Source organism: Botrytis deweyae, assembly GCF_014898535.1.
Source record: "Botrytis deweyae strain B1 chromosome Unknown BDEW_034, whole genome shotgun sequence".
Lineage (NCBI taxonomy): Eukaryota > Fungi > Ascomycota > Leotiomycetes > Helotiales > Sclerotiniaceae > Botrytis > Botrytis deweyae.
Genome location: NW_024066241.1, coordinates 200771 through 226828, shown reverse-complemented (window position 1 = coordinate 226828; position 26058 = coordinate 200771). Strand labels below are relative to the sequence as shown.

Below are 26058 nucleotides of genomic sequence, written 5' to 3'. Positions count from 1 at the left end.
GCTTCTCGTCCAGAACAATGTGATAAAAGTGGCCAAAGACTTTGTTGGAGATTTTAGATATTTAAATTTGCCTATGAAATAAGTTACATGATAGAAAGAAGTCAATAAGGAAGTCTTCATAGTAAGTACCTATACCTATCTAGGTATTCAACAATGAGTTGATACAGTGGATCTCTTTGGATCAATAGGTGCAGTTTGTAAAATGTCTGATTCTGATAGACTGGTTGAAGAAGTGATTTAATGGCATTATCTATCTCGTCAAAGTTTAAACGATTTCAAGAATGGAAAGTAGGTTAGTGGAATACTGCAGTTAACAACGACGAATAGAGAAATGTATGAGGCGGCAAGAGTCGGTTGATTCAATTAGAAGTTCTTATAGATTTATTATAGAGACAAATTATGATCCCCAATGAGTTGATCCATGAACCAATGAAAAGTGTCCCCCAGAAGTTTGAACATGTACCTACCTACCTAGTACCTGTGGACATTGTAGATGTCCATCTGATATTCCCCATGGGAAAATACATAGGCTTAATAAATGTATGTGTACTGGCAAAAGACATCCTAGACTGGCGCTCGGACGATATTTATTAGCGCTTCCGAGTGAGATCTATAAAGCCATCTCTCGTACAATGTCTACCTTACCTCATCATTTAACCACCAAAAATTGAATTTATCAGACATTTGACGACCTTTTACAGAAGAACACATGTGGTGTTAATCAATATAGACGGCCCTTATTACTGTTATCATTTAAATCATCTGTCATCATCTCACAACATGAATACTACTTACCTCCCAGGTCATGGACCTCAGCCTTCGACTACTATACAACAACGACCACCGACATTATTTAAGCCCGAAATGATGCGCCAGCTACCTGCAAATATTTTTACGGAAGAGGAGAAAGTTAAATGGGAACACGGGTTGAAAGGACTTTGGGCTCATGTTGAAAATAATCCTCTTGATTCATTGGCACATCAAGACGCCAAGCGGAAATTGGTTGAGTTTTCGAAGTCAGTATCATCCAGGATAGTACAATATCGCACACAGCAGCAACAGCGCCAGATACAGGCCCAGCAGAATCAGCAGAATCAGCAGAATCAACAAAGTCAGCAGAATCAGCAGAGTCAGCAGAATCAGCAGAATCAGCAAAACCAGGCGCAAACTCAGCAGGTTCAACAAAATCAACAGAATCAACAACAGACTCAGCAACAGAATCAGCGAAGCCCACAGGCGCAACAAGCACCACAACCTACAACAGCTCCATCCAATGAGGCACCTCAGCAAGAACCAGCTCTACAACAGCAGGAACAAGCCGCACCGTCACAGGATAATCAAGCTACTGGTTTCAATGCTGGAACTTCTTCTCAACAGCAAGCAAGGCCTCAAGTTACTGCTCAGATGCCAGAGAAGATTCTGCAGCACGTCAGAGCATTTCCATGGAATGCCCCACAACACTTAACCCCGCAATCACCAGAATGGACTAAATGGATGGCAGAGATTAAAAACAAGTATGCAAAAGGCCTGATGCAGATGGAAAAGACAAATATACAGGCGAAGAGTATGGAAGATTATATTAGAAAGAAAAGAGAAGAAGGGACTGCAACGGAACAAGATGAAGCGGAACATCAGACGAGATTAGCAGAGGTTAAAAAACAACATCATATGGCCAAGAAGTTCGTGGATGACATTAGAGAGAGCCAGAAACGTATCGGATCAGGAAACGCTCATCAAGGTCAAAATCAGCATCCTCAACAAGCTCCTGCACCTGGCCCATCCAATGGAAATGCAGATGTTACTACAAGCCAGGGTGGGCAAGGAGCTCCAGGTACCACCCAAATGAATCAAACACAAGGAGCTCCCAGGCCACCTATGAATTTGCAGCAGCCACCAAACCCAGCGTTGCAGAATACTCAGACTGTCAATGCTGCTATTGAACAAGCTCGTAATCAACAAATGGGTGGCGGTAATCGACCTCCTGGGCCACAAGGACAGCCATCCCAAGGTCCACAAGTTCCTACGCCGAACGCACCTCCTCATCCAACTATGCCTCAATCTCAACCTGGGCAGGCGCAAAGTATCAAAACCGAACCAACAATGCCAGGTCCAATCAACACCGCCATTACTCAAATGCAAAACAACCAGCAACGTCCGGGCCAAACAAATTCTCCTCAATCAGCCATTCCTCAATCAGCCAACTCTATCAATGCACCAAACCCACCTGGACCACCAAGAGCTCTAACCCATCAAGCGGCACTACAAACTGCGGCTCAAAGTTATTCCAGCGCGGGTGGTCAAACGAACACACCTAATACGGTCATGGGTCACTCGCATACTCACCCGAATACTATGCCCAGGGAACAACAAAATCCAAGCTCAACAAAACTTCCAATTCCCAAACATTTGCCAGAAAGAGCAATCGCACCCCCACAGCCTGTCCAAATGGGTCAATCACGTCCTTCATTTACTGGTGGTCCATCAGGTGCTGGTAACGGAGTTATGGGTCAACCAGTTATTGCCAAGACTCCAGGTTACGTCCTGGATGGCGAAGGTGACCGCGTTTTGAGTAAGAAGAAATTGGATGAGCTTGTTAGACAAGTTACCGGTGGCGGAGAGAATATTGCAGGTGGCGGTCTGACTGCTGAAGTCGAAGAGGTATGAAATTTCCCTGTATTCCCATTACATTGATTTTCGAGCTCGTCCTTACTACCCCTGTCGCGGATACATAATACACCATGATTACGAATGGGCTGAAATTAATATAAACTAACACGATCTACTAGTCCATTCTTACAGTCGCCGACAACTTCGTCGATCAAGTCCTTCAAGCCGCGTGTAAGAACGCCAAGGAACGTGGCTCTAAAATTTTGGAAATCCGTGACATTCAACTCACTCTCGAGCGCGGTTACAATATTCGTATCCCAGGTTACGCCAGTGATGAGATTCGAACCGTCCGTAAGATCGCACCAAGCTCTGGATGGATCAACAAGATGAGCGCCGTTCAAGCTGCAAAGGTCACGGGTGGAAAGGGTAGTGATTAAAAATGCTGTCCATAATTCCAGAAGGCGTTTTTCTATTTGTTTATCCAGGATGTCCGATACATCTTCATCACTTCGCAATGATGATTCAAATTGACGAAAAGGAAAATGATCATTATGAATATGAATCGGGATAAATTTCTTAGGAGTCACTATACTATCAGGGCATGGGATGGATGATAATTGGTGTTAGGCTATTCATCTTAAATTGATGTGCATATGGCATGGAATGTCGTTGGCGTTGGAGGAGTGTTATTATGATGTTTTGAAATCATAATCTGTATTCTCTCTGGGTATGTGTCGGTCTTCTAATCAGATAGGTACTAAGATACCAAGGTACTACCTAAACACCATGGCACTTCATTAATCTTAATACAAGTTCACTATGATGTGATGTCTATGATTTCCTATGATCATTATGATAATGATGATGTGACGTTCAATAATGAATCTATCGCCGTCATCTGCTACTGTCTTTTATTGCAATGGCCTCCCACATTGGAATTAATGTCGCGTTCTACAACTCTGTCTACCGAGTACTGACCTATCCTGACGAGAGTATTTTTTGAATCTCTACACTAATCTACTGACCTTGTTCATTAACGTGCAAAATTTGCTCATCATTAAAGCCTCGTCTCGTCAAGGACCCGAGTGATGTCCTGTGTTGACACGTGATTCAGATGTGATCTCGTGCTTTAGGTCGGCGGCTGATACGAGATTAGAATCTTGGTTGATATCAGGATGGGCGGGTGATGGATTAGTCGTTGAAGTTATATTGTGAAGCTTTTATTAATAAAATTGGCAATTGGTATGTACGTTTGTGGTTGCAAATAATCAGTATTATGTACGTCAACGTTCTTCAATGATGTTTAAAAAGCCATTTTTTCGGTGTTCCACATTAGCTGGCTTGCAGGTTCCTTCGCCAGCTTGCAGTCGCCCAGCTCCCCAGGCACCCGATGACTCGCGTTAAAACAGCATCAATGGTCGCTAAGTGTAGCCGTAATAATCTTGAGCTTTGATGTTGTAAAGGTAATCCAAGATGTGAACGACAGCTACAACAACCATTGACAACTCAACTACATAACACCCTTTTTAATCAATAACCCTTTCAAACTCCTGTGATACCTTATACTCACAGAGTTATATTCTGTGAATAAGAGACTGATTATATCACTTTTAAAATCATCCAACGCGACTCGAAGAAAAGTACCTTAGCTCTACCACCCATCAGTCTAGGTTTACAAAAGGGCGACGTCAACCTTCAAATATACTCTTTATTCCGCAGTTATGCCTGGCAAAACACCATACAAGAAGGGCACAGATCCAGTCGAAAATGGTATCAACGGTGCGAAGAAGGATGATGCAAAGAGCTCATTGAAAGGTGGAAAGGGAAAGAAGACCAAGGAAGGCGAGGAGGAGATGACAGTCGTCGTACCACCATCAAAGAGTTCTAAATTATCAGCTCCTCCTCCGAAAGACGGTGATGGAGATGTAGCTATGGATGGCTCCGCGGAGGTCGAAGAAGGTGCAGGTGTTGAGAAGATTGATCCGGTGGCCAAGGCTGTTGCTGGTAAGTCAAGCAATCACCCAACATATATAAATAAGTATCTATCCACCAACAATAGCTAACATTTTACTTCTTTCGCAGATATCAAGAGCAATTTTCCATTATTAGAGAAAGCTGTTGCTTTGTTTGATGCTAGATACACACTCCGAGCCCTCAGATCTATTTCCTCTATTCGAAAACATCTCACGGCTGATATTCTGGCGCAAGTTATTACGGAAACTTACCCTACCGCAACTCAACAAGCAAAGGCTTTACTCATAGGTATTGACAGAGAGAATGCCACATTTAACAAGGCATCATCAAGTGAGATGGAAATCGATTCTGATTCAAAATCTGCCAAAAACGGGAAGAAGGAACCAAAAGAAATCATTCCGGAGATTGATATTTTCCTCAGCATCCTCGTACAAATCTTCTTCCTTGACAATAAGATGAATGAGAAGGGCTTTACACTTTCCAAGCATGTCACAACAGTCATTCATGGACTCAACCGCCGAACACTGGATTCTCTCTCCGCTCGCGTGTACTTTTACTGGTCTTTGTTCGCTGAACAATTGGCACCTCTTCCACCTTCTCCAGCTTCTCCAATTGTTGCTATTCGACCAGCTCTTCTTTCTGGCTTACGGACTGCTGTTCTACGAAAAGACATCGATACCCAATCAACTGTTATCGTACTTCTCCTACGAAATTATCTATCAACCTCCCATATCACTCAAGCTGATCTTCTCATCTCGCATACCAAATTCCCCGAAAGCGCCTCGAACAACCAAGTTGCAAGATATTTATACTACTTGGGACGAATCAGGGCCATTCAATTGAGATACACTGAGGCTCATGAACATTTGACAGCCGCAACTCGCAAAGCTCCTTCGAGTCCGAGTGCTGCAGGATTCTCACAAACTGCAACGAAGTTACTTCTTGTGGTTGAGTTGTTGATGGGGGATATTCCTGACCGTGCAACATTCAGAATCGCTAGTCTCGAGCGTGCTTTACAACCATATCTTAACCTCGTTCAAGCGGTTCGAGTAGGGTTGATTGCAGAATTCGAGGCTGTGATCACTCAACATGCGGAGACTTTTAGACGTGATGGCACTTATACCTTAATCCTTCGTCTACGACAAAACGTCATTAAAACCGGTATTCGAATGATGTCCTTGTCGTACTCGAGGATCTCTCTCCGAGATATCTGCATACGCTTGAAGCTCAATAGTGAGGAATCTGCGGAATACATCGTTGCAAAGGCAATCCGTGATGGTGTCATTGAGGCAACTTTGGATCGTGAGAAGGGGTTCATGAAGAGTAAGGAAGTTGGAGATGTCTATGCTACTAGGGAGCCTGGTGAAGCATTCCATGATCGTATTCGTGCTTGTCTTGCTCTTCACGATGAGAGTGTTAAGGTATATTTTCTTCTCTTATCTTACTGTGGCATGTATTATATACTAATTCGTATAACCACAGGCTATGAGATTCCCAATGAATCAACATCGATTGGAACTCAAGAATGCTCAAGAAGCAAGAGAACGCGAACGCGAAATGGCAAAGGAAATTCAAGACGGTGATTTGGATGAAGATGACCTTGGCGGAGACTTTGAAGGCATGTAAGATGAGACTTGAGGAGCGGAATGGAAGGCCTTCGAAGGTGTATACAAACCCGAATGCGAATGCAACTTGTAGCATGAGATGGTGAAGGGAAGAGAGAGAATTGGTTTGGTGGCACTTCATACACTTCTACCAGAACTTGTTTTGCTACTATTACCTCGTTCCCAATCTGGGATTTCTTTCCAGGAATTGAGAAGATTACAACCTACGACATACAGATGGCTGGAGGTTGGAAATTGGACCATGAAATGAAGGAAATTCCACTGCTACATTAGTTTTTTTTTTACTTTTTACACCTTGACTGAACTTTATTTGCATGCGAGGCAACGCATTTGGACGTACAATATCTATGCAGATGCTGGCCGGGGGTTAATGACTAGAAGTGTTATTTTTGTAAAATGACAATCCTTTTGATGCGTTACATAATATGGGAGAAAGTTTCTGTTTCTAATTTGTGGTTACTGTGACGATGATGTGTGATGTGTTTAACAACTATTGACCGGTGCTATGCAGAGCTTTGGACTGGGACAAGGTATGTGGATGATGTGGGTGGATAAAATATATATGGTAGCCTTGCAGCATCTTGGTGGAGAGCCTTGTGGATACAGAAGCCTTGTCGCGGTGCGGTGATGTAAACATTCTTAAAACAACTTCGACGCGATCAATGAATCTGAGAAATTTTATAGAGTGAATGATTCACTTATGGCAAAGGGAATTTTGAGCGAAGGAAGAGGAAGAGGGAATTTCAATTGTACCGCTAGAAAAAGATACGGTAGCAGAAAAAAGGTCGAAAGTTTAATTTTCCCATAATAACTACAAAAGTGGCAGCTGTAATCGAGAGCTTGAACATTACATTACAAGCTTCGCAATCCACGAATACAAATCTACCTCGTCACAAACAAAACGAACAAATATTGACGCAGCGCGCACTTCTTGACGGTGGTGATTAGAACTGCAGATAGGTTTAATTATCTCAGGTTTGCGACAATAAATCTGCTGGAGAGAACAAGCAGGAGTTTCTAGCAAATTAACCTTATCACCAGAAGAATTGCGATTCAATCCATTGCAAGGACGGCAACAGCGACGAGATTTCCACACAATCACAGCGGGAGTTGTTCCGTACAATTACGATATAATACCAAGGTTATAATTGGACAACATATCAATCCCTAAATTCCGAAATCAATTAACAATTTTGGGTGTGGTGGATTTCACAATTTGACCTTACCACCAGGGCCTCTGAGCTATTTACCCCCCCTTTTCAACCAAATATCGGAGAAAGTACGATACGATGCCATCACGAACCCTCCGAAAGCGCTCGCATAGAGCAAGCTCACGCGATACACATTCCAATTCAAATCCCGACCCAAACGCAAATACAAATACAAATACAAATGCTTCACCAGATACAATCACGGTACGAACTACGACGACAACAACTACTACAATGATGGTTGATAAGGATGGTGTTGAGGTTGAGGGTAGTAGGAGAGTCAGTGGAGGAAGAACAAGTAATGGTGGGAGAACAAGCACTGGTTCTGGAGAGAAAAGACAGAGAGGATTGGCGGAATTTGGTATTACGAGAAGTCCACATCCGCAAGGAAAGAAACGCGCGCGTGAGATCGAGGGAGAGGGAGAGGAAGAGGAAGAGGGGGGCGAGGATGGGAATACCATGAATGGTGGAAACATGGCGAATGAAACAAATGGAATAACAATTGGTCCAATGAGCTCTACCCAAGATCAAGAGGATACAAATACACCCAAACGCAGAAGAATCAGCACAACGAGTCGGGTTAATGGTTCGATTACTGTTACTGGAACTGGAGAGAGGGAAACACCAAGGGAAAGAGCCAGGGAAAGAGATGTTACAGTCAGCATGGAGAACTCATTACCTTCGCCCCCTGCTGAAGCAGGCGATAATGAGCATCATGGAAATCCGGCTGAGGTTGATGTTGGAGAAATAAGTTCGCCTTCTGAAAATAGAAGTGGTGGAAGTACTGGGACAGAGGCGGAGACGGCGAAGAATGTTGACGAGAAAGAGAATGATGAGGAAAAAGATGAACAAAGGGAAAGAAATATCGATGAAGTTGTTTTTGGAGATTTATGCTTCAAGAGTTGGTATTCGAGTTTTTACACCCGCGATGTCATCGGAAATGGAATGATAGAAAATCATTCTCAGAGTGTAAGTCAAGGAAGTGGAAAAAGCAGCAAGAGTGGAAAGAGCGGCAAGAGTGGTAAGAGTGGGAAAGGGGGAGACAGAGATTCGAGAGGACCAAAGGGTTTGCAGGTTGATAGATTGTTTGTCTGCAATTGGTGCTTTGGATATACAGTCCATGGAGGGGAGATGACGAAACATAGAGAATGCTGTGAGCGTAAAGGAAGAGTGCCTGGAAATTGTGTTTATGAACATGATGAAAACGGAGAATGGAGTGTTTGGGAAGTGGATGGAGAGGTTGAGGGTGTAAGTTTTCTTCTCTTCCTCCTGGTTGTCTTGATTGCACTTCTATACCGACATCATTCGAAAAATCTCTACTAATATCGCCGCAAAGACATTCTCGCAATCCCTGTCTCTCTTCGCCAAACTCTTCCTGGATAATAAATCGGTCCTCTACGATGTGCAGTCTTTTAATTATTTTCTTCTCGTTCACACCAATCCCGGTACGAAAGAACAACAAATCGTAGGGTTCTTCTCAAAGGAAAAGATGTCATGGGATAATAATAATCTAGCTTGTATTCTTGTTTTTCCTCCATGGCAAAAGAAGGGATTGGGAAGTATTTTGATAGGCACGAGTTATGAAATTAGTAGGAGAGAAGGACTACTTGGAGGACCGGAGAAACCAATTAGTGAGTTAGGAAAGAAGGGGTATGGGAGGTTTTGGGGGGCAGAGGTAGCGAGGTGGTTGTTGGAATGTGAGGTTGGTGTGGATACTTTAATGGGAGAGGATGAGGTAGTGGATGAGGAAGAGGAGCTTGATGTTGAGGTGATTAAAGTGGAAAAGAAACCACCGGCGAAGAAACCATCGGGGAAGGGAATGGGAAAGGGTTGGAGAAAGGGTATGAAGGGTGTGGGCATGCAGCCTCAATCTCTTTCTCAACCATCCTCTCAGTCAAAGGAAAATCCAGGACCAGCACCGAAATTAACGCCAAAAGCAACAAAATCGACGCCAAAATTACCCGTAACACCGCCCATGGAAGATACCTGCGGCGCAACTACTGTGGAAGCTATTAGTAAAGGCACATGGATAGCAGTAGACGATGTTCTTGGCGTCCTCAGATCAATGGGCGTACTTGAAACAGTCGGTGGCTCAAACAGAGATAAATCGGGAAAGACGAGTGCAAGTACACTAGGGGGAAGAATTGAGAAAGCGGGGAAAAGATATAAAGTTAAAGTAGATAAAGAACAAATCCGCAAGTGGGTAGAGAAAGAAGGATTGAGTTTGGAGAAGTGTGTAAGGGAAGAGGGGTTTGTAGAGGGATATGGATATGCGGTTAGTGATGTGAGTGGAGTCAGTGGCGAAGGGAGCTTGATGGAAAGTATTGAGGGGAGTGGGGAAGAGGTTGATGAGGCGGGAGAGGAGGATGAGTTGGCGTGAGAGGAGCTAAAAGAACATGGTATAAACCGGAATAGGTGTTTCGGTGTCTTTGGTGATAAATTTTAAGGGATCCAATTCGGTCGGAGTTGGTTGGGCTCATGGGGACTTATCGGTTTGGATTCAGTTTATTGTTTATTAGATACCATAGCGAGAGTCGTTTGAACCCAAGACTAAATATAAGTGCATTGATTTGATTTACTCTTCCTAGGCTATCATGAGTTCATGTGTGTGCATGGATACTAGATGATAACCCATTGTTTGGACTTGATTCAAATGCTCGAGTTCATTCTACTCTCGTAAAAGGGATGGTGATGGGATTGATAACATAGGAATTGAAGGATGGGCAGTAGGACTAAAGAGCAGAGAGGATTTGCATTTTGGGCAAGGGGTTTCAGAATCAGATTGTTGAAGATAGTGAAGGTAGGAGAGGGGGGGTATGATAAGAAATATTAATGTATTAGAATAAATTTGTCGATGGCTTGGATGCTTGGGAAGTCAATTGCAGAGTTTGAGAGGATTAGACTCATAATGTCAATGATAAAGATTGGTATAATTTTCAGCAAGAATAAGTGGTAAAAGTTTGATTGAGAAGACTAAAAGACAAAGCTAACTAGCAAAGGCAAATTAATGTTGAATTAATGTTTGATTGCCAAAGCAGAGAGTGTTGTATCTTCCTTGGTGAAAAATTTGGGAAGGGAAATAAGTTTTAGAGATATAGGAAACTAAGAGAAATCATTGTACTAGAGAGAGAAGCTAGAAGTGAGAGGCCGTCTCCTCAACTCCAGGCGAATTTTGAAGAACCATTCAAGGCAGAGGACAACCTCCAAAATGCAAATCGTCATTTGCAATAGCTTCCGCTTGATTAATCACTGTACTTCCATCCATCCGCTTACCTTTCAAAAAAACATGTTTGGTGAACAAAACCGTTACACTCTTTGGCGGAACTTCAAATCTCTCTGTCACCTCCGACTCTGTAAACTCGGTCAACGAGCTAGAACTTGAGGTCGTAAACTGATAGTTAAGCGTCACATTAACTTCGACGAGTTTGAATCCATGCGAAGCGCTGATTTCGACGCCAACGCTGTGAGACATCTCATCAGTCTTTGTCTTACTCAACCCGTATTTGATTTTCTTTTCGCGACTGAAAGGACCACTGCCGTCATTGCTCCAAACGCCTTCTGCGACCCAGCTTGTTCCCTTGCTGATTTCAATGAATGGGTTTGAAATTCCTTCGATGCAACGGGGATCGCTAACCGGATAATAGCATGTAAGTGGAAGACACACGCTAGCATTCTCAACTACATCGTAGCGTTTTCCGGTGTTGGGAATGGTAGTAGGGGTTACTTTGGGAACGCCTTGAGTGAATTCTTTAAAGGCGTTTGGGATTTTCAGCTGAGGAACGACAGCTATTCCGGTATTGGGCTTGGTAGGGGTGTAGTTGGGTGTTAAGTGGCCGCGGAATGTATCGGCAAAGACGGGAATATATTCACTCCCATCAACGCCGTTGTCACTGGGAAGAATATTCCAGATGGAGAGGCCTTGCCCGAAATCAGCACCACTGCCATTCCATGGACGAGTATCCATGTAAGTGCCGTACCCGACTAGGTCGGCACGTAAGCACCATACCAGACTGTTGAGATTGGGTTTGTTGAGGCTCTGGACCATTACATCACCCATTGAAACATAGCCAGATGGGGCAACGCTTTAGAGATAACAGTCAGCACCATTACATGGATCAAAGAGATATAACTCAAATCACACATCTTTCTCTGAGTGCAGGAAAATTCATGGGGGGCAAAGAGAGTGCATCAAGTTTTGGAATATGACTTACGGCCGCCACAGAATCGCTGCGACACTTCCACTCCCACCACCATACCCCCAAATTCTAGTCCAGTCAACAGGCCTTTTAACAGCGGTCCGACCTCCACTCGTGTTTGGATTGGCGCCGACTAGGAGCGCAGCTCGAAAATTTGTTTCGCCTTGATTGTTGCGATCGCTAAGACAAATCGAACCCATTGCGTAAAGGTCACCTTGTGGATTGGGGTGCCAAAATGTGCATCCTTGGGTAGAGCCGAAATGTCGATTATCCCATCCGAATGTGAAATCTTTGGTCAGGGTGACCCTAAGATCTCCGTAGTCGCGGGTCTGGTTGGGCATTTTGTTCTAAGGGCGAGTATTGATGATGATTGTAGTGAAATAACGCCTTCAAGGCTTTCTTTGGGACTTTCGTGTGATTTTGAATGTTATTAAGAATGTTGATCTGATTGCGTTGAGAAGGTATGTCTGGTCTCTTATATAAATATAGACCGGAACAAAGTTTTGCCTCATCTTGATAGGAGTTGAAATGGTTACACTACGAGCGGTTTTTGTGTGTCTCTGATACGCACCAATTCTGAATGCAGTGGCAGCCAAGGAGAGGGGTTATAGCTAGCCACAATTAACCATAGTGATAGCTGATGAGGGATTGCATAAAACTTTTATTTGATTGAATAGCCTAGATTGATGTTGGGTAGAAATCATCATGTACAGCATCAACTGGTCACCCGAGATTCAAACCGTAGATCAAAGGCTTGAATCATTAACTGAAGTTTTAAGTCTAAAAACTGGAATCTCTACTGGAGAAATGTAAACAAAATGAGAATGTATATATAGATTATAAATTTAATATATTGGGGTGGAATCGGAACACGAAAAAACCAAGGAAAGATTTTCTTGAAAAAACCCATTAATCTCTATTATATTTGAAGCAGAATATTAATCTCTACCCCCTCCCGAAATTACTGAAATAATATTTACCCAAATTAAAAAGATATCATTATTGATATTAAAAAAGAAAATCTAATATATCTATATTAGAATTATTAATATCAATATTATTAATATCAATATTATTAATATCAATATTATTAATATCAATATTATTAATATCAATATTATTAATATTATTAATATTAAATTTATTATATTGAATATAATTAATAAAAAAAAAATTATAAATTCCTATAATGATTTAGACTTTTTAATATTCAAAATTTTTATAAAAAAAATCTCAATTATAAAGAAAAAGACTTTTAAATATAAAAAAAATAAAGGATAGAAACTTTTCAAAAAACTTTGCTTGTTTCAAAAAATATTTTATAAAAGATATATTAATATATATAGCAATTGATATCCTATCGATATATTTATAATTATTTTATACAAAAAAAGAAAAAAGTCAGATCTTTTATTTCATTATAATATATTGTTTTGAATATATAATACTTCATTTCAGTATATAATATTACTGCGAAAATACCAATTTCGATACTATCTCGTACATCTCGCATAGTAGACGATACATTATTAACTATAATAAGAGGAGTAGTAACCTTCTATTATAAAGTATATATTACTAAAAACAATAACATACAAAACTATTATATTCTATTATTTCAATTCTATTCAGATTTTAGTATATTGAATGTAAATTGAGATCAGCTATATGATTATTATACTTTATAGTATAAGATTAAATCCCCTTTATTAATAGAATAATATTAATAAAACAAAAAGAAATAAGAAATATTAGGTTTTAAAAAGAAATTATATGTTATTAATATATTATGAGAGAAGGTAAATATAAGGTTCATAAATAATAAATTAGGGGGTTATAATAGAATAGTAATTTTTTAAAAAAGATTCAAAAAATCAAAAGATAAAAACAACTTTTTAAAAAGAATATAATATTACAACTAATTATAGTTTTTATAATATTTTGAAAAGAATTTAAAAAAAAAAGGATTATTGTATTAAATAAAGAGTATAGAGTTTTTATAAATATATTAAAAGGATTTATAAACGAAAGGTTTTTTGAATAGAATAGATTTATTGCTTAGAAACCTATCAGTCATTTTGCAATCCTTACAGTTTGAAGAAATTGCCATTTCAATTTCAAACTAGGATCCAAGATTCTCCTCCAAGGAGCAAATTATTATATGAATCCAGCAAGATTTCTGGATCCAAACCAGTCCTTTATCTTAATATTATGTGTGATACATGAATCTTGATTTAGTGCAATATAATCAATCAGGTTGTATGAGAGGAGGCCTCAACACCCGCTCACTGCGAGTACTGACAACTGTCGTTGAAATACCGCATATGCGACTACTAATAAGAAGGAGAGGGGTGTGTAACTCTTACATCAAACCGGGAGGAGAAGGTAGGTGAGAGTCTTGAGCACAACAGCATATCAATCAAAACTTTAAATTTGAACTTGATTTATTTGCCCTTGACTACCAACCTCCCACATTCTTCATGTCTGGGAACTTCGCAAGTCATGAGGGCAAGAGGATTCTGGAGAGCGTGCCAACCATCTTGACTGCATTACCACAAAAAAGTGCTTTGCAAATTATATGGTGCAGCGCAATTGGGTTGGCTGCATGTTGCGCTCTTTTCAAGTTGACACAATGAAAAGGTACATTCGTTACATAACATATGTATGCTCGTAATTGCTGAAATTGAATACTTGATGGTGCGGATGTTGGTTTTAGATATGTGCTAAAATTCCGAACCAAGCCAAACAGTAGGTAATGCGATAAACGGGATATATACACACATTTTGATCTGCTTTCATAATTCTATCTTCTTAGTCATTTCCCAGTCAAACTTTTGACGTTGGTATTAACTTTTTCTGATAGACGGAAAAACACATTCGTGTGTGGAACATCCCCCCGCAACCTTGTTGCGTATAAGATGCACGCCACTAGAAGTAGATATCGCCCGCCTCTTGTTGCAGAAGGTAACAAATCTCCCTCAATGCAGGTTTCATCCTGCCGAATATCGTATGGATTAATATTCGCTTTAGATCTCTATCGTAATTCCTAGAACGACTCAATGTTGTGCGCTGGATAAACTGAAGGTCTATTTTCCCAGTGAAGATCGTATGATTAAGGCATACAGCCGAATTTACCAATGATCCTAGACAGGCTTTCTGCTTCTCGCTACCAAGTTACGTATCAGCGAAGATGGCAATTGGTTATGAAATGGATTTCGCACACTGTGTGCGACTGCGACTAATCTTGAAGATTGTCAGAGGTATAGTCAAGCAGCCTACTTTCATACCCCTCCGGCGGGCAACACTAGTGATATGTCCTAATGTTCTGAGTAATTTGTTGATAGTTGTATGCGACTGCCTCCTTTGAGATATGTTTGGGCCTCAACATTAGGGTGGGGGCTGGCTTGGCTCGCAGAAGGGAGGTTACACTGTGGTGTTGCTTCGCCTGAGAGGCGGCTATGACTTACTTCAACTTGACTTTGCTGCTGTTTCAGGAGATCTCCCTCAAGGGGGAGAGGGTCATACTGGTAGACACAAACCTGGTAAACTACACATCAACATGACGTCTTCCTCCTAGAACCTCTGTGATCGAATCCCTTCTTTCATCATTCTCATGTGATACCTAGAGGTCAATGTCAGTTTCCATCCGTGTCCCATTTCTACCCTGGTTCTTGTCTACTTTAAATTTGGATAGGAGATCGAGCATTTATTGCGTGCTGAAATCAAGGAGGACAATTATGTCTGCTCTTTTCAGATCCTGCTCCAACTTTGGATAATAGATCCATATGATAACAGAAGGCTTTGAATGAAGGCGGTGACTCAACTCCAGTATATGGATGTGGGCGCCGTCAATATGATTGTTCAGCTTGATTCTTGAAGGGGTTCGCATTAAGTATTGAATTCAGAATGGGCCCAGGTACTCTTGGTTAGTCAATTCAATATTTCCAGAGATGTTGACCATCCCTCGGATGCATTGTGATGGTAATCTTTTCCCGTGGATTCGTCTCATCCTTCGTTCGTTCAGCCATTCATGTGCTTGAGAATAGCTTGGCAAGTCCCAAATTTGGCGTTTTTGACATTTCACGACATTGTAGTCAAAGCCAAGATATTCATGTTTTGTAATTTACACAATGCCGCCAAGCTGTGGGGGGAAAATTGAGGAATTGGAGAATGGATCTGATGATCACGTTTAATCACGTGTGCTAAATGATGTAATTCCCTGGCGTCTGCAGGGGACATGGAGGAGCGCAAGAAACTTCTTCCAACGTTTCTCATGCCCCGATTTCTTTTTTTGTTTCAATAACAAGGATAAACTCCAATTTATCTTCTTGTTCCATCCTCGACATCCCTCATGATGTTGACTAGAAAGATTATTAATGGCTCGATAGTAATCTCACGATCAGCGATTTTCTTACCCAAAAATTCAATGCACGTGAGATTGCCAACTCGTGGCACTTTGGCTTGGACTTCTGTATCTAGAGAATATCATGATGATGCGATTTCGAACTCCATTTCAAAAATGGCTGCGAAGGAAGAAATATCAGTGGAGGGTGCAGAGGGGCAGGTTATTGAGAGGTCAACTGAAGTGGCGGGAAAAGAGGTAGATGGAAAACATGGGGGAGAATTCGAGAAGAGGAGGAAGACAATTGCGGAAATGGATGAAGAGTTAATGGCGAAGATGGAAGGAAGAGAGGGTGCAGCTGGAGTTTCATATGAAGGGGGGAAGCCGGTGACCGATGGATTTGGGAGGGGCGTGAAGAGTAATATGTTTAGGGTCATTTGAGGAGGTCAAGGTTGAATTTGCATGGAAATGATGGAGGACAGAAGTCCCTGTGGAAGAGAACGATCAAGAAGTGAGAACTTGAGGTTTCGCAAGATACGAATTCCGAAGTCCGCATTGCATTACCACAATATCAAACTACTGTTAATGCATGCCTATCAAAGTCGTCGAATCACCATTTTGAGCGTCTCAACGTGTTTCCAGTAATGGAAGTCGCTTTAAAAGAATAAAAAGGCTGCATGCTTTCAAGTTAAGAAGTCGCGAGTTCACACGCCATTTTAATCACAGGAGTTCCCCCTTTATCAAACGCGGCAATTAGAAACCACAGCCAGGTCTCGACTACCTTCACAAATCCCTAAGAAATTTATGTCTCCAATCCTATTAATTACGCCTACAAGTTATTATCTATTAGAAAATGTGTCTTTGTTTATTCTGGCTTAAATGCAAGTGTAAAGTCTTTCGACGAGACCAGAATGGCAGTCACAATCAATATGTCACTAATGATCGAATATCTCAATCCGGGAGCGAATCACAGCCAACGCGTCTAGGAAGGAAACAAGAGAAGAGGCACAACACAACGAGAAAAGTTCGTTCTCATAATTCAAGCAAACCAAAAAATCCCAATAACATTACCCAAAGAGCAAATTTTGGCATAGAAAAGAAGAGTGGTACGAAAGCATCTCATTTACCCAGACTGAGAAGAACGAAGACTGTCAGAATTACGAGAGACTCAAGAAGGAATACAGGCTTTTGAGCGAGGAGAAAGATGGACGATCGCCAGGAGAGGGAAGCGGGAAGCGGTAATTCATCACAGACAGATATCCTCGGACACGACGTCGATGATTCAAGAGCGAAAAGAGATTTCCTAACAGGGACTTCAGCTGACACTTCAGAGACGGAAAGCCACCCTCTAAAGAAGAGAAAGGTTCAACCTGCGGATTTCGAACGTAGCATGCAAGACAGCGTTGCAGCGTGCAGCAATGTGTTCAATCCTTCATCGACCGACAATTTTGACGCTATAACGCATTCAAATGCCGATCGGAGTCATAAAGGTAGTTCAAACGGGACGGATACTTGTTCAAATAGGAATGAGAAACCTCGTTGGCAAGTTCGTTCACTCCCATTGAGCTCCCGAACCTATAAACGGCAGCATTTAGTTAGAAAAGAACGACGGAGAAACTGCAACATTAGCTCTTCTGCTGTCAATTTTTGTAATTAGGAGCAGTTCGATCGAAATAAAATATTCTCAACAACCAAACTAACTCGGAATGAGAATAGCGTTCAAGTCTGCCTAAAGCAAGCTGGAACCAACGACCAAGAAATAGAGAGCTACTATGACGGGTTTTGTCATACAACGACCCCTATCACCTATCTTCTACAGTCAGCAGAGGAAAAGATCAGTGAAACAATGATTGGAAACGACTTTTATTGTCGAAACGGGAGTAATACATTTTTGGAGAGTTGAAGGAAAGAAGGACCTAGCACATTTTGTGTTGCGACCACTTCCTCGTCTTGATTGGGGGATCGGCGAGGATTCAACACTCGGTTCTTACGAAGGGCCTTTGCTGACTTTAGTGGAGAAACGGTGGCCAAAAAATAAGGGTGATAAAAGCGATTTGCGTTGTGGAGAAGGCGGCTCTTGTAATGGACGAGTTGGAAGAATACATGTCTACGTATGTCTTATGAATTTTCTTCTTCCTTCGCCTCTATGCGCCTCTCTAAGTTGGCCGCGAAGAGCAACTTGCACAATTCCTGAATCGAGACCGAATAGCTACTGCAGATGGTATCTACGCAGTTGTAGACAGCGATGAGGGGTCTCATCTCGCATATCACATTGCAAGCGCTTCATGGGGTAGAGATTCTAAATCCCTTTCGAGTCTCGGCGTTCGCGTAAAAGGATCATTCATATGCTGAGTCGAGAACCCAAAAGCATCAGGTACAGATATTGATAAACCGCGTCTTTATTGGAAATGGTTGCAAGAGGAATTTAGGGGGTTGTTATGGACAGCCTTAGTACAGGAGCATTTGGTTATGGAAGGTTCTAAACATCTGCTTATTCGTGGAAAATCGAAGAATGAGAAAGTCAAAGAGGATAACATAGAAGAGAAGTTAAATAATGCAGAATTCGTAGCAGATTTTGAGAAAGAATTGATTGACTTAGATTATGCGGTAAGTTATTTCTTTTTCTGACCAACCATTTTCAAGCGGTATATTCACATCACAAGGAATGGGTCAAAAACTTCTCCAAGCTCCTGCGCCAAAGGAAACCAGGACTCCTTTGACATGTGCTTGTAGTAAGCAATATATGGATGTAGCTGCAAGTATTCTGGTGTTAGGGTCTCTATATTGCGCCTTTGGGGGACGATCATCCCATCTTCGAACTATTCGAGGCTGTAAAAGATGAAGTTTCTAACCAATGGTACTCTTGGGAATGGATGCGCTCTACTTGAGCACGCTACCAGCGTAAATTTTGTATAAATTTCTGCAGGTTTTCCGAGTGATTTGTTGTCTGAATCGTGAGGGCGATTGTAGAAATTTGAGGTTGGCACAGGTTTCAGCATAGCATCATTGAAGCTGTATGACTGAGAGGTAATATCAGATTCGCGAATGGGTTATCTTTAAGAAGAGTGCATGATTTGGCTTGCTTTACGTCAACATAACCCTGTGTGATATGGAATAGAGTGAGGCTAACAACAAGAGGATGGCATATATGACAAAGCAAACATAGGATAAAAACAGTCTAGACAACACAAAATTCAATGCCATTACTTTTGAATCCTGATCCAAAGTACGATCAGTACTTGGGAAAGTATTATCTGTTCAACGAGGATATTGGTGCTCAGTTGACCATAGAGTTCGAGAAGTAAGGTAATAATGGGGGTCCAAGTTTGTGAAGTAACGAATATTTTTCAACAGGACATGTCATAATGAACCATTTCAAATCAATTTATGATCTGACTAACCTCTTTTGAGGAAATTTCTACACTGATTTGAACGTAGTGAGATATCCCGGAGTCGCAGAAGAGCTAGCAACAGACTTTCCTCTATTGTAGCTTGCCATGGCTTCCCCTTGTAATTTTGAGACAGCAGATATGCAACATTAGGTTCTTGAGGGCTCTGAGTGGCGGATGATTTGCAATTTGTCGTTTCCCGATTACCGATATGAGGGAGCTAAGAGAGCTAGGAGATGTTCTCTGGTCTGGGGTATGATCGGACTTGTGGACTTGATATAGTGGATTGTGGATCTTTTCGGATGAGGTATGCCATTTAAATCTTTACCCAGACAATTATATGACATTCCATCTGTGTCTGTGATTCTATATCGTAAGCAATGAAGCTTCATCGTGCTGTTTTAGGTTGAATTAGAAGTCCTTCGGTATGGTATAACATACACTGTACTGACTAAGGAGAGTGGGGATATTTGTCGCATATGCAACCTGGTCATGAATTCAATTGAGGGAAGTAGAAACAAAATGGTATACATTGTATTACGTGTTTCTCACTTCAATACTCATTTTGTCCAATAATATGAAGTATCAAGCTCTCTTATTGTCGCCGAAGCTACCGCATAAATCAACGCATAAATGTGCACTGCCTAGCCGTAGCCATGTTGAAATATCTTTTTCTAACTAGATATGCAGTCAAAAATCTCGCACAAAAGCCTTGTACGTACAACTCATGATTTCATTGTGGTGATATATGAAGAATGAGCTTCTTTCTATGATTTGCAGTACTCAGTTGGAATTTCATCAAGGTATATTACCAACAAACAAACGATTTACTATCACAAGAAGTGACCATATACCTCAATGATCCTGAGAAATATGGCCTCACAGTCATGTATCATATCATACCTCACTTACAGATATCCTCTGCAGTACGTCATGCAGACCAAGTAGCGGAAATCTATGAAGTATTGTTGCATATCTGTAGCTAGGGCAGGGGGTGTTGACTTCGGCTATCATTACCCAATGTTATTCTCTGAGTTGTAGTAAGAGTTGAGGCCCCGGCTTATCGCACACTAGCCGAAAACACACCAAAAATCTTCATTTCTTCAACTTTTAAATTATATATTATTTTAATAAATATAAAAGTTAAATTATTGAAATTGATTTGTATTATAATTGATTATTGAAATTGTTGAAAAAAATAAATAAATTATTTTTAGTAATTTTTGTTATATAGTTGTAGGCTTTTAAAGTTAGAATTTCAAAAAATTTCAAAAAAATCGATTTTTTTGTATGAGAAAAGTGTTATATGTAATAGATTTTGAAAATTTTCAATTTTGAGATTCTATAACTTTTTTTAAAAAAATATTAAAAATAATCTATTCAATTTTTAAGATTATTTATATAATCAATTTTTATATATATAATTTTGAAATCATTTTTTTAATTATTAAATAAATTATAAAAGAAATTAGTTTATATAGGAAAACGACTTTTTTGTAGAGATTTTATCACAATAAAGGGTGGTATGCGATAAGCCGAGGCCTCAACTCTTACATTAGTATGCTACCCAATTGACCCCAGTCCTTGTTCGAAGGAAGTTGTTTGTTGCATATCTAGGCCAGGGTCGGGCACCTTCTCCTCTGTTAAATTTTCTGAAATTTTTATGGCCTACCTATATTTGTTTGATAACAGAGAGGGAACATTTTCCATCTTTGAATTGAGTTTGTAAGAGGGTTAAAAGTTGCAGAAATAACTTGTGTCTGTCGAAACATTACTTTGATGCAGTTGTTATGGGATCTGAGTCTCATTGTGAATGAGAGTCCTGCTGTCATAATAGTAGTCAAAGGGGGTTTTTATCATTATACAATCATCACAACTGTATGTATCTTTTTTGAAGACTGAGGAATGGGATGAGGAAACACTTTGTCTACTGTTCAATTGTCAACATGGAATCTTGAACTTTTAAGTGTCCTAGGAATATGAAAGGAATTATAATTGCAGCTAAATATGAGATCAGGTACCATGGCAAACTACATTCGTTATGTATTCCGATGATGCACTGGCCATGTTGTCTTTCTCGTCACAGACTAAGATTTTCAGGAAAGGAAGTTGTTGCTAAGACTTCTAGACAGGGGTCTTAGGAGTCAAACTTCTTCCAATCAAAGAGATCAAAGTAGTATTGTTGCACATCTCAAGCCTAAGCAGGGGTCCCTATAATGATGTTCCTAGGATTAAAAGATGAAGTCAAGATTCCTATGAGGTTCCATTACAGGGGTAAATGGTCAGAGAAGTCTCTCCGAATCCAGTAGTTGAACAAAAAACTCTTTTGTTGCATATCGGATCCTGGGTAGGGATCTGAAAGATTCTACTAGCTCCAAACTTAATAACTTTAACCCCCTTCCTCTACCTGGGAAAATCACTGGACCTGTTTATCCTCCTATCCCCCAATTGAATCACAAGACATCAGCTATGTTGTATGCCACAAGCCCAGGTAGAGGTCTGAGATAAGGTTCCACTAGCTCAAAGTATAATACAATATTCCTTGCCTTCAGCATTATTTAACTAATAATTCTGCTTTGTTGCAAGTCGCAAACCAAGACAAGGGTCAATAAGGTTTTGTCTTTTCCTGATCAAGACTGAATATACAGTTTTGTTGCACGTCTGCACAGGGGACAGGGATTCATCTCTAGTCCATCATCCACTAGTTGCCGCCTGTCAGATGAGAAAGTCAATATGGCACTTGAGTAGCTGATCACCTAGGAAACCTCTAATTTCAGACACATAATTAACTCTAACTTTAAACACATACTGAGATCGTTGCATCATCCATTTGCAGTACTAGGAATGCAAGTGTGAATTGTAGCTAGAATTTGTTGATTGGTTACAACTTCATGATCACATATCTAGCTATACAAGATTGATATTAACAAGTTTTTGTGGAATCTGTGATAAGATGAACTGTCAAATTTCTATCTCAGTGCTCGGACTGCTGTCTTAGATCTTCACTTCTCAAGCCCGAGGTTAAAGCTCATTTTGGGACCATCCCTCCAATTCATTTTGACAATGGTGATGACATGACCATCTTCAACTTTGAAAGACTTGTTTATTTTATTCACTTTCTCGAATTGCTTGCTCGCTCGCTGCTTTTGTTGGTTTTCTCACCGCCGGAACCCTCTTCAACCACCATGACAAAAAAAAACGAAAGTCTTCCATGTTAGTACCCATGTAGTGTACGAAGAAGAGTTATTAGTCAATGAAAGTCTCTGTTGATTCAAATTCTCTTTCTGATTGATTGTAGGTTTGTGTACATTGGTCATGTGATTTCGTTTATGTTTAGGGGAGGTTCTGCTTCAGGCCATTTTCATCCAAAATATCTGCTCTTGATGGGAATAGAATAAGACATACTGGCTCAGCCAGTTAATAGAGCTGCAAGAATGACCTCTGGATACTAGTCACAAATATTATTCTGGAAGTTTGGCAGAATACTATGGGATCCACCACCTCTTGAAGAGCGGCCACAACCTTGATTCTGTTTCCCGAGGCAACCTCAAAATTCCAAAGTACTTCTGGATTCTCTAGCGTGATTGAGAGACAGGGATTAAAATTAAGGCCATAACGAGATGAACGATAATCTGTGAGTCTTCAATCTTCTGTGCTGCTCATGATCAACTTTTAATCCTCCACATTTAGAAAGGAACTTCTTCCAAATCTTCATGTGATATCTCAAAGCAATGGAGAGTACGCGTTGGAACTCTTATTCAGTCCTCTAAGTAAACAAAGTATGTGAAAATCTTCCCTTCTTACCATTCATCCTTTCATACCTTCAAACTCTGCCTTTGTCACTTGGCTTGGACTGTGAAAAATTGTCTTGAAGCCTTGTTTGAAATTAGTGCCGCAGTCATTACTAGTTTTTGAAAGTGTTCCAGGTAGCTAACAGCTTACAGAATCAATGAGAAGAAGGATACAAGCCCTTAGGGTCGCTGCACAAACACCTAAGAGTGAGTCAAAATCCATTGAGTACAATCAATCAATCACCGGATATTCCTGAATATTCATGTATCAGCTTGATATGTTATCATCTATGAGACAATCAAGATACGAATGATGCTTTGCGCCATCTGCCAGTCTTTTAAACCGCCTTGCGAACCTCATTTTTCTTCCAAACTCAACGAGCGCGTACTGACTTTACACTTTTAGTTCATCAAATACTCTATGCAATAAATCGCTGGTTACCAGAATCTCACCTATACTTAATATTGAGGGTATATGATGGATCTTTGGTGGGTGCTTGATTGGGCGTAGGCCATCGGCAGCACTCACTTGATGTTCCTCTGCTACTCCTTAGTTGGTTGTAGTATGAACCTGGTTGCTTTTATACATACGACAGAGGCGGGTAAAGTTGGGATCCGATTCTCTACTGTGAAAGTATATCTCTTCAGCAAAGTTGTGTTTCAGACAACATGGTTCTTAGTAAAGGTGGCCAAGAAAATTGATGACTTCAATATACCTAGATGGTGTAGAGAAGAGATCAGACTTCTGATTTGTCTTGACAAAGACTTATATTGTCTCGAATTTCAAACCGTTCACACACATGTGAGTTGCTTCCTCTCTTGTGCTCCAGTGGCGGTATTGTACTCCATTTCGCGGAATTTTCATCTCAAAGTAAGATGGTTCAACTCGCACAAATTACTGATTCTCAATAGATAGAATTTGAGTCTAAACTTTTCTTTTGAACAATGGGGTCGTCAGTTTGTACAGACTGGCGGTACAAACTGATGGCCCTATTAAGGCATCGATAGATGTAATGACGAAGTAAGGTAAGACAACATACTATCACAACCCCTTTTACGGCGAGCGCTGCGAAGAAGTAAAAACATGAGATCTCTGTACACGCCACGCAATAATGAAGAACTTTTCTGATAAATGACTCTGTAGGGATAAAGCAATCTACTTGCTTCGATTACAAATGCGATGAGAGAATGGCTCTCTTAACAGTCTACAAAATGCGTGGAACATGGGTTGTGGCTGGTCCCGCCCTGTTCGCAGCAAGGAAAACTCTGGTCTTTCGAAGGACATCCTCCATGAGACTAGTTTCAAAAGCACCATTCGAGAATCCAGGGAGAGCTGGTGTGTATAGCTCCCTCTGGATTATCGAATGGCGTTTCGAGTCGTGCAAACCGATTACACACATAATTCTGACAAATGCTGCGCAAGTGGAAGGGGGGGCGTGGCAATGGCTACGATCAGCCAAGGAAAGCAAACCCACAATATGGTATTCACCCCGCTTATCAACTTGTTTTTGATCACGATCAACTCGATCTTGGATATACCTATGTCTCTCATTATTCGCCACATTCTCAACAGCAACAAGCATCGGGTCCAAAAGGCACGAAAATTCAGCAACCTGATCCCGCTGGAGATAACTTTGATATGGAAAGCAACCCTCTCAAGGACCCCGTCAACATTCTAGGTCGTGACTTCAGACTTTCTGAAGCTCTTTCGTATTCCTGGACCAGAGGGTCAAAAGGAGCTGGCAGATAGGTGATAGATTCCACACTCTGTAATATTTCTAATACATTACTAACTAGACATCTGCAGCCTCCGGTGGTTTACCTCCGCACAAACCAAAGGGTTTTGAGACTGCTCCAGCACGAGGGCTGATAAGCAAGCTGCGGGTTGGCGGGTGTAGAGGAGAAGCATTTGACTTTCCTGAAGATCGGGCTAACAGGCACGACAAGGGGGGGGTAGGAGTGAGGGAGGTGTGAATGAGGAGGAGTTTCCTTTCTTGGTCCTGGAGTCACCTTGTGTGACGAGGTTGCTCACTAGATAGTATATAGAACCAGTCTGTGGGTGATGTCATCCTAGTTGAGGACCTTGTACTCAGGGGATTTCAGGACGAGGTTCTTGACAAGGACGACTAGAAAGGTGACAGGAAGCTTACCGAGAAGAAATCAGAGATCGCTACATTGAAGGTTGATAACCTTGATAGCAGCTGATTTTGTTTTCTTCTCGGGGAGCTTCTTACCTCCTCTAGGCTGAATGGCAAGCTACTTCCGTCCAAAGTTGTCATTGACATCTTTGACCTTCTCTTCAAGCAAGTCTCGCAACAATCCGCGCCCAACTTCGAGACAAGCACATCTTTATGTAGAGTTAATATCCTTGAAGTCTTTGTTTACCTATCCTTCTATTCAGTACAGTCTTTGATTGATGCTTATAATAGAGGTCCCCAACGTGATAACATGCATGGTGCTGTCCTATGATGGTGAGTCTAATCTCCCCGATGACACAAAATTCTCGAAATCGTAGAATATGATCTGGATTGACACCAAAAGATGTTGTAGTAAGACCTGGATGACTAAATACAGACCGCTTCCATTTTAGCATTAGCGAAATTCTGCCCATCAATCTGCGAACAGGCTTCCCCACAAATAATCGGCCGCATCTCCAAGTCCAAAGAGCCGATCGGGACACATTTACGAAGCTCTCAGCCCAAGCTTTCTTCTCCCCAAAGTAATTTTATATTGAATAAGATTGATATATCACCCTTTATTATAAATCCTACCGAAACACTTGTTGACAGATAATTTACATTTTAGATCTTTTACCATTTTCAACCTTCACAATTCAAAAACATATTAAACAAAACTCGAGTCCACTTCAATACATCAGTTGCGAGACAGACATATTTCATATTTCGCAATCGCAAACGTCAAA

The 26058-nt window shown here is 40.9% G+C and overlaps 7 protein-coding genes across 7 annotated transcripts; 6 read left to right on the top strand and 1 right to left on the bottom strand.

Moving 5' to 3' along the window:
• Positions 1-780: 780 nt before the first annotated feature.
• On the top strand, positions 781-3044 carry EAE98_010199 (uncharacterized protein; the record flags this gene model as incomplete). The annotated part of the gene is made up of 2 exons (XM_038957820.1): positions 781-2658; positions 2787-3044. The coding sequence occupies 2 exons, from the start codon at positions 781-783 to the stop codon at positions 3042-3044; spliced, it is 2136 nt and encodes a 711-aa protein (XP_038805832.1).
• A 1062-nt stretch (positions 3045-4106) lies between these two features.
• On the top strand, positions 4107-6642 carry EAE98_010198 (uncharacterized protein). Its single transcript, XM_038957819.1, has 3 exons — positions 4107-4611; positions 4690-6002; positions 6064-6642. The coding sequence occupies exons 1-3, from the start codon at positions 4329-4331 to the stop codon at positions 6205-6207; spliced, it is 1740 nt and encodes a 579-aa protein (XP_038805831.1). The 5' UTR covers positions 4107-4328; the 3' UTR covers positions 6208-6642.
• Positions 6643-6915: 273 nt separating this feature from the next.
• Positions 6916-9982, top strand: EAE98_010197 (uncharacterized protein). Its single transcript, XM_038957818.1, has 2 exons — positions 6916-8665; positions 8754-9982. The coding sequence occupies exons 1-2, from the start codon at positions 7496-7498 to the stop codon at positions 9795-9797; spliced, it is 2214 nt and encodes a 737-aa protein (XP_038805830.1). The 5' UTR covers positions 6916-7495; the 3' UTR covers positions 9798-9982.
• A 368-nt stretch (positions 9983-10350) lies between these two features.
• EAE98_010196 (uncharacterized protein) lies at positions 10351-12132 on the bottom strand. Its single transcript, XM_038957817.1, has 2 exons — positions 11629-12132; positions 10351-11499 (listed from the first exon to the last, which is right to left on the bottom strand). Exons 1-2 carry the CDS (start codon positions 11952-11954, stop codon positions 10602-10604), a joined length of 1224 nt encoding a protein of 407 aa, XP_038805829.1. The 5' UTR covers positions 11955-12132; the 3' UTR covers positions 10351-10601.
• A 3835-nt stretch (positions 12133-15967) lies between these two features.
• On the top strand, positions 15968-16396 carry EAE98_010195 (uncharacterized protein; the record flags this gene model as incomplete). Its single annotated transcript, XM_038957816.1, has 1 exon — positions 15968-16396. The coding sequence occupies one exon, from the start codon at positions 15968-15970 to the stop codon at positions 16394-16396; it is 429 nt and encodes a 142-aa protein (XP_038805828.1).
• A 763-nt stretch (positions 16397-17159) lies between these two features.
• On the top strand, positions 17160-17612 carry EAE98_010194 (uncharacterized protein; the record flags this gene model as incomplete). Its single annotated transcript, XM_038957815.1, has 1 exon — positions 17160-17612. One exon carries the CDS (start codon positions 17160-17162, stop codon positions 17610-17612), a length of 453 nt encoding a protein of 150 aa, XP_038805827.1.
• An 812-nt stretch (positions 17613-18424) lies between these two features.
• Positions 18425-18688, top strand: EAE98_010193 (uncharacterized protein; the record flags this gene model as incomplete). The annotated part of the gene is made up of 2 exons (XM_038957814.1): positions 18425-18562; positions 18599-18688. The coding sequence occupies 2 exons, from the start codon at positions 18425-18427 to the stop codon at positions 18686-18688; spliced, it is 228 nt and encodes a 75-aa protein (XP_038805826.1).
• Between the last annotated feature and the right edge of the window lie 7370 nt (positions 18689-26058).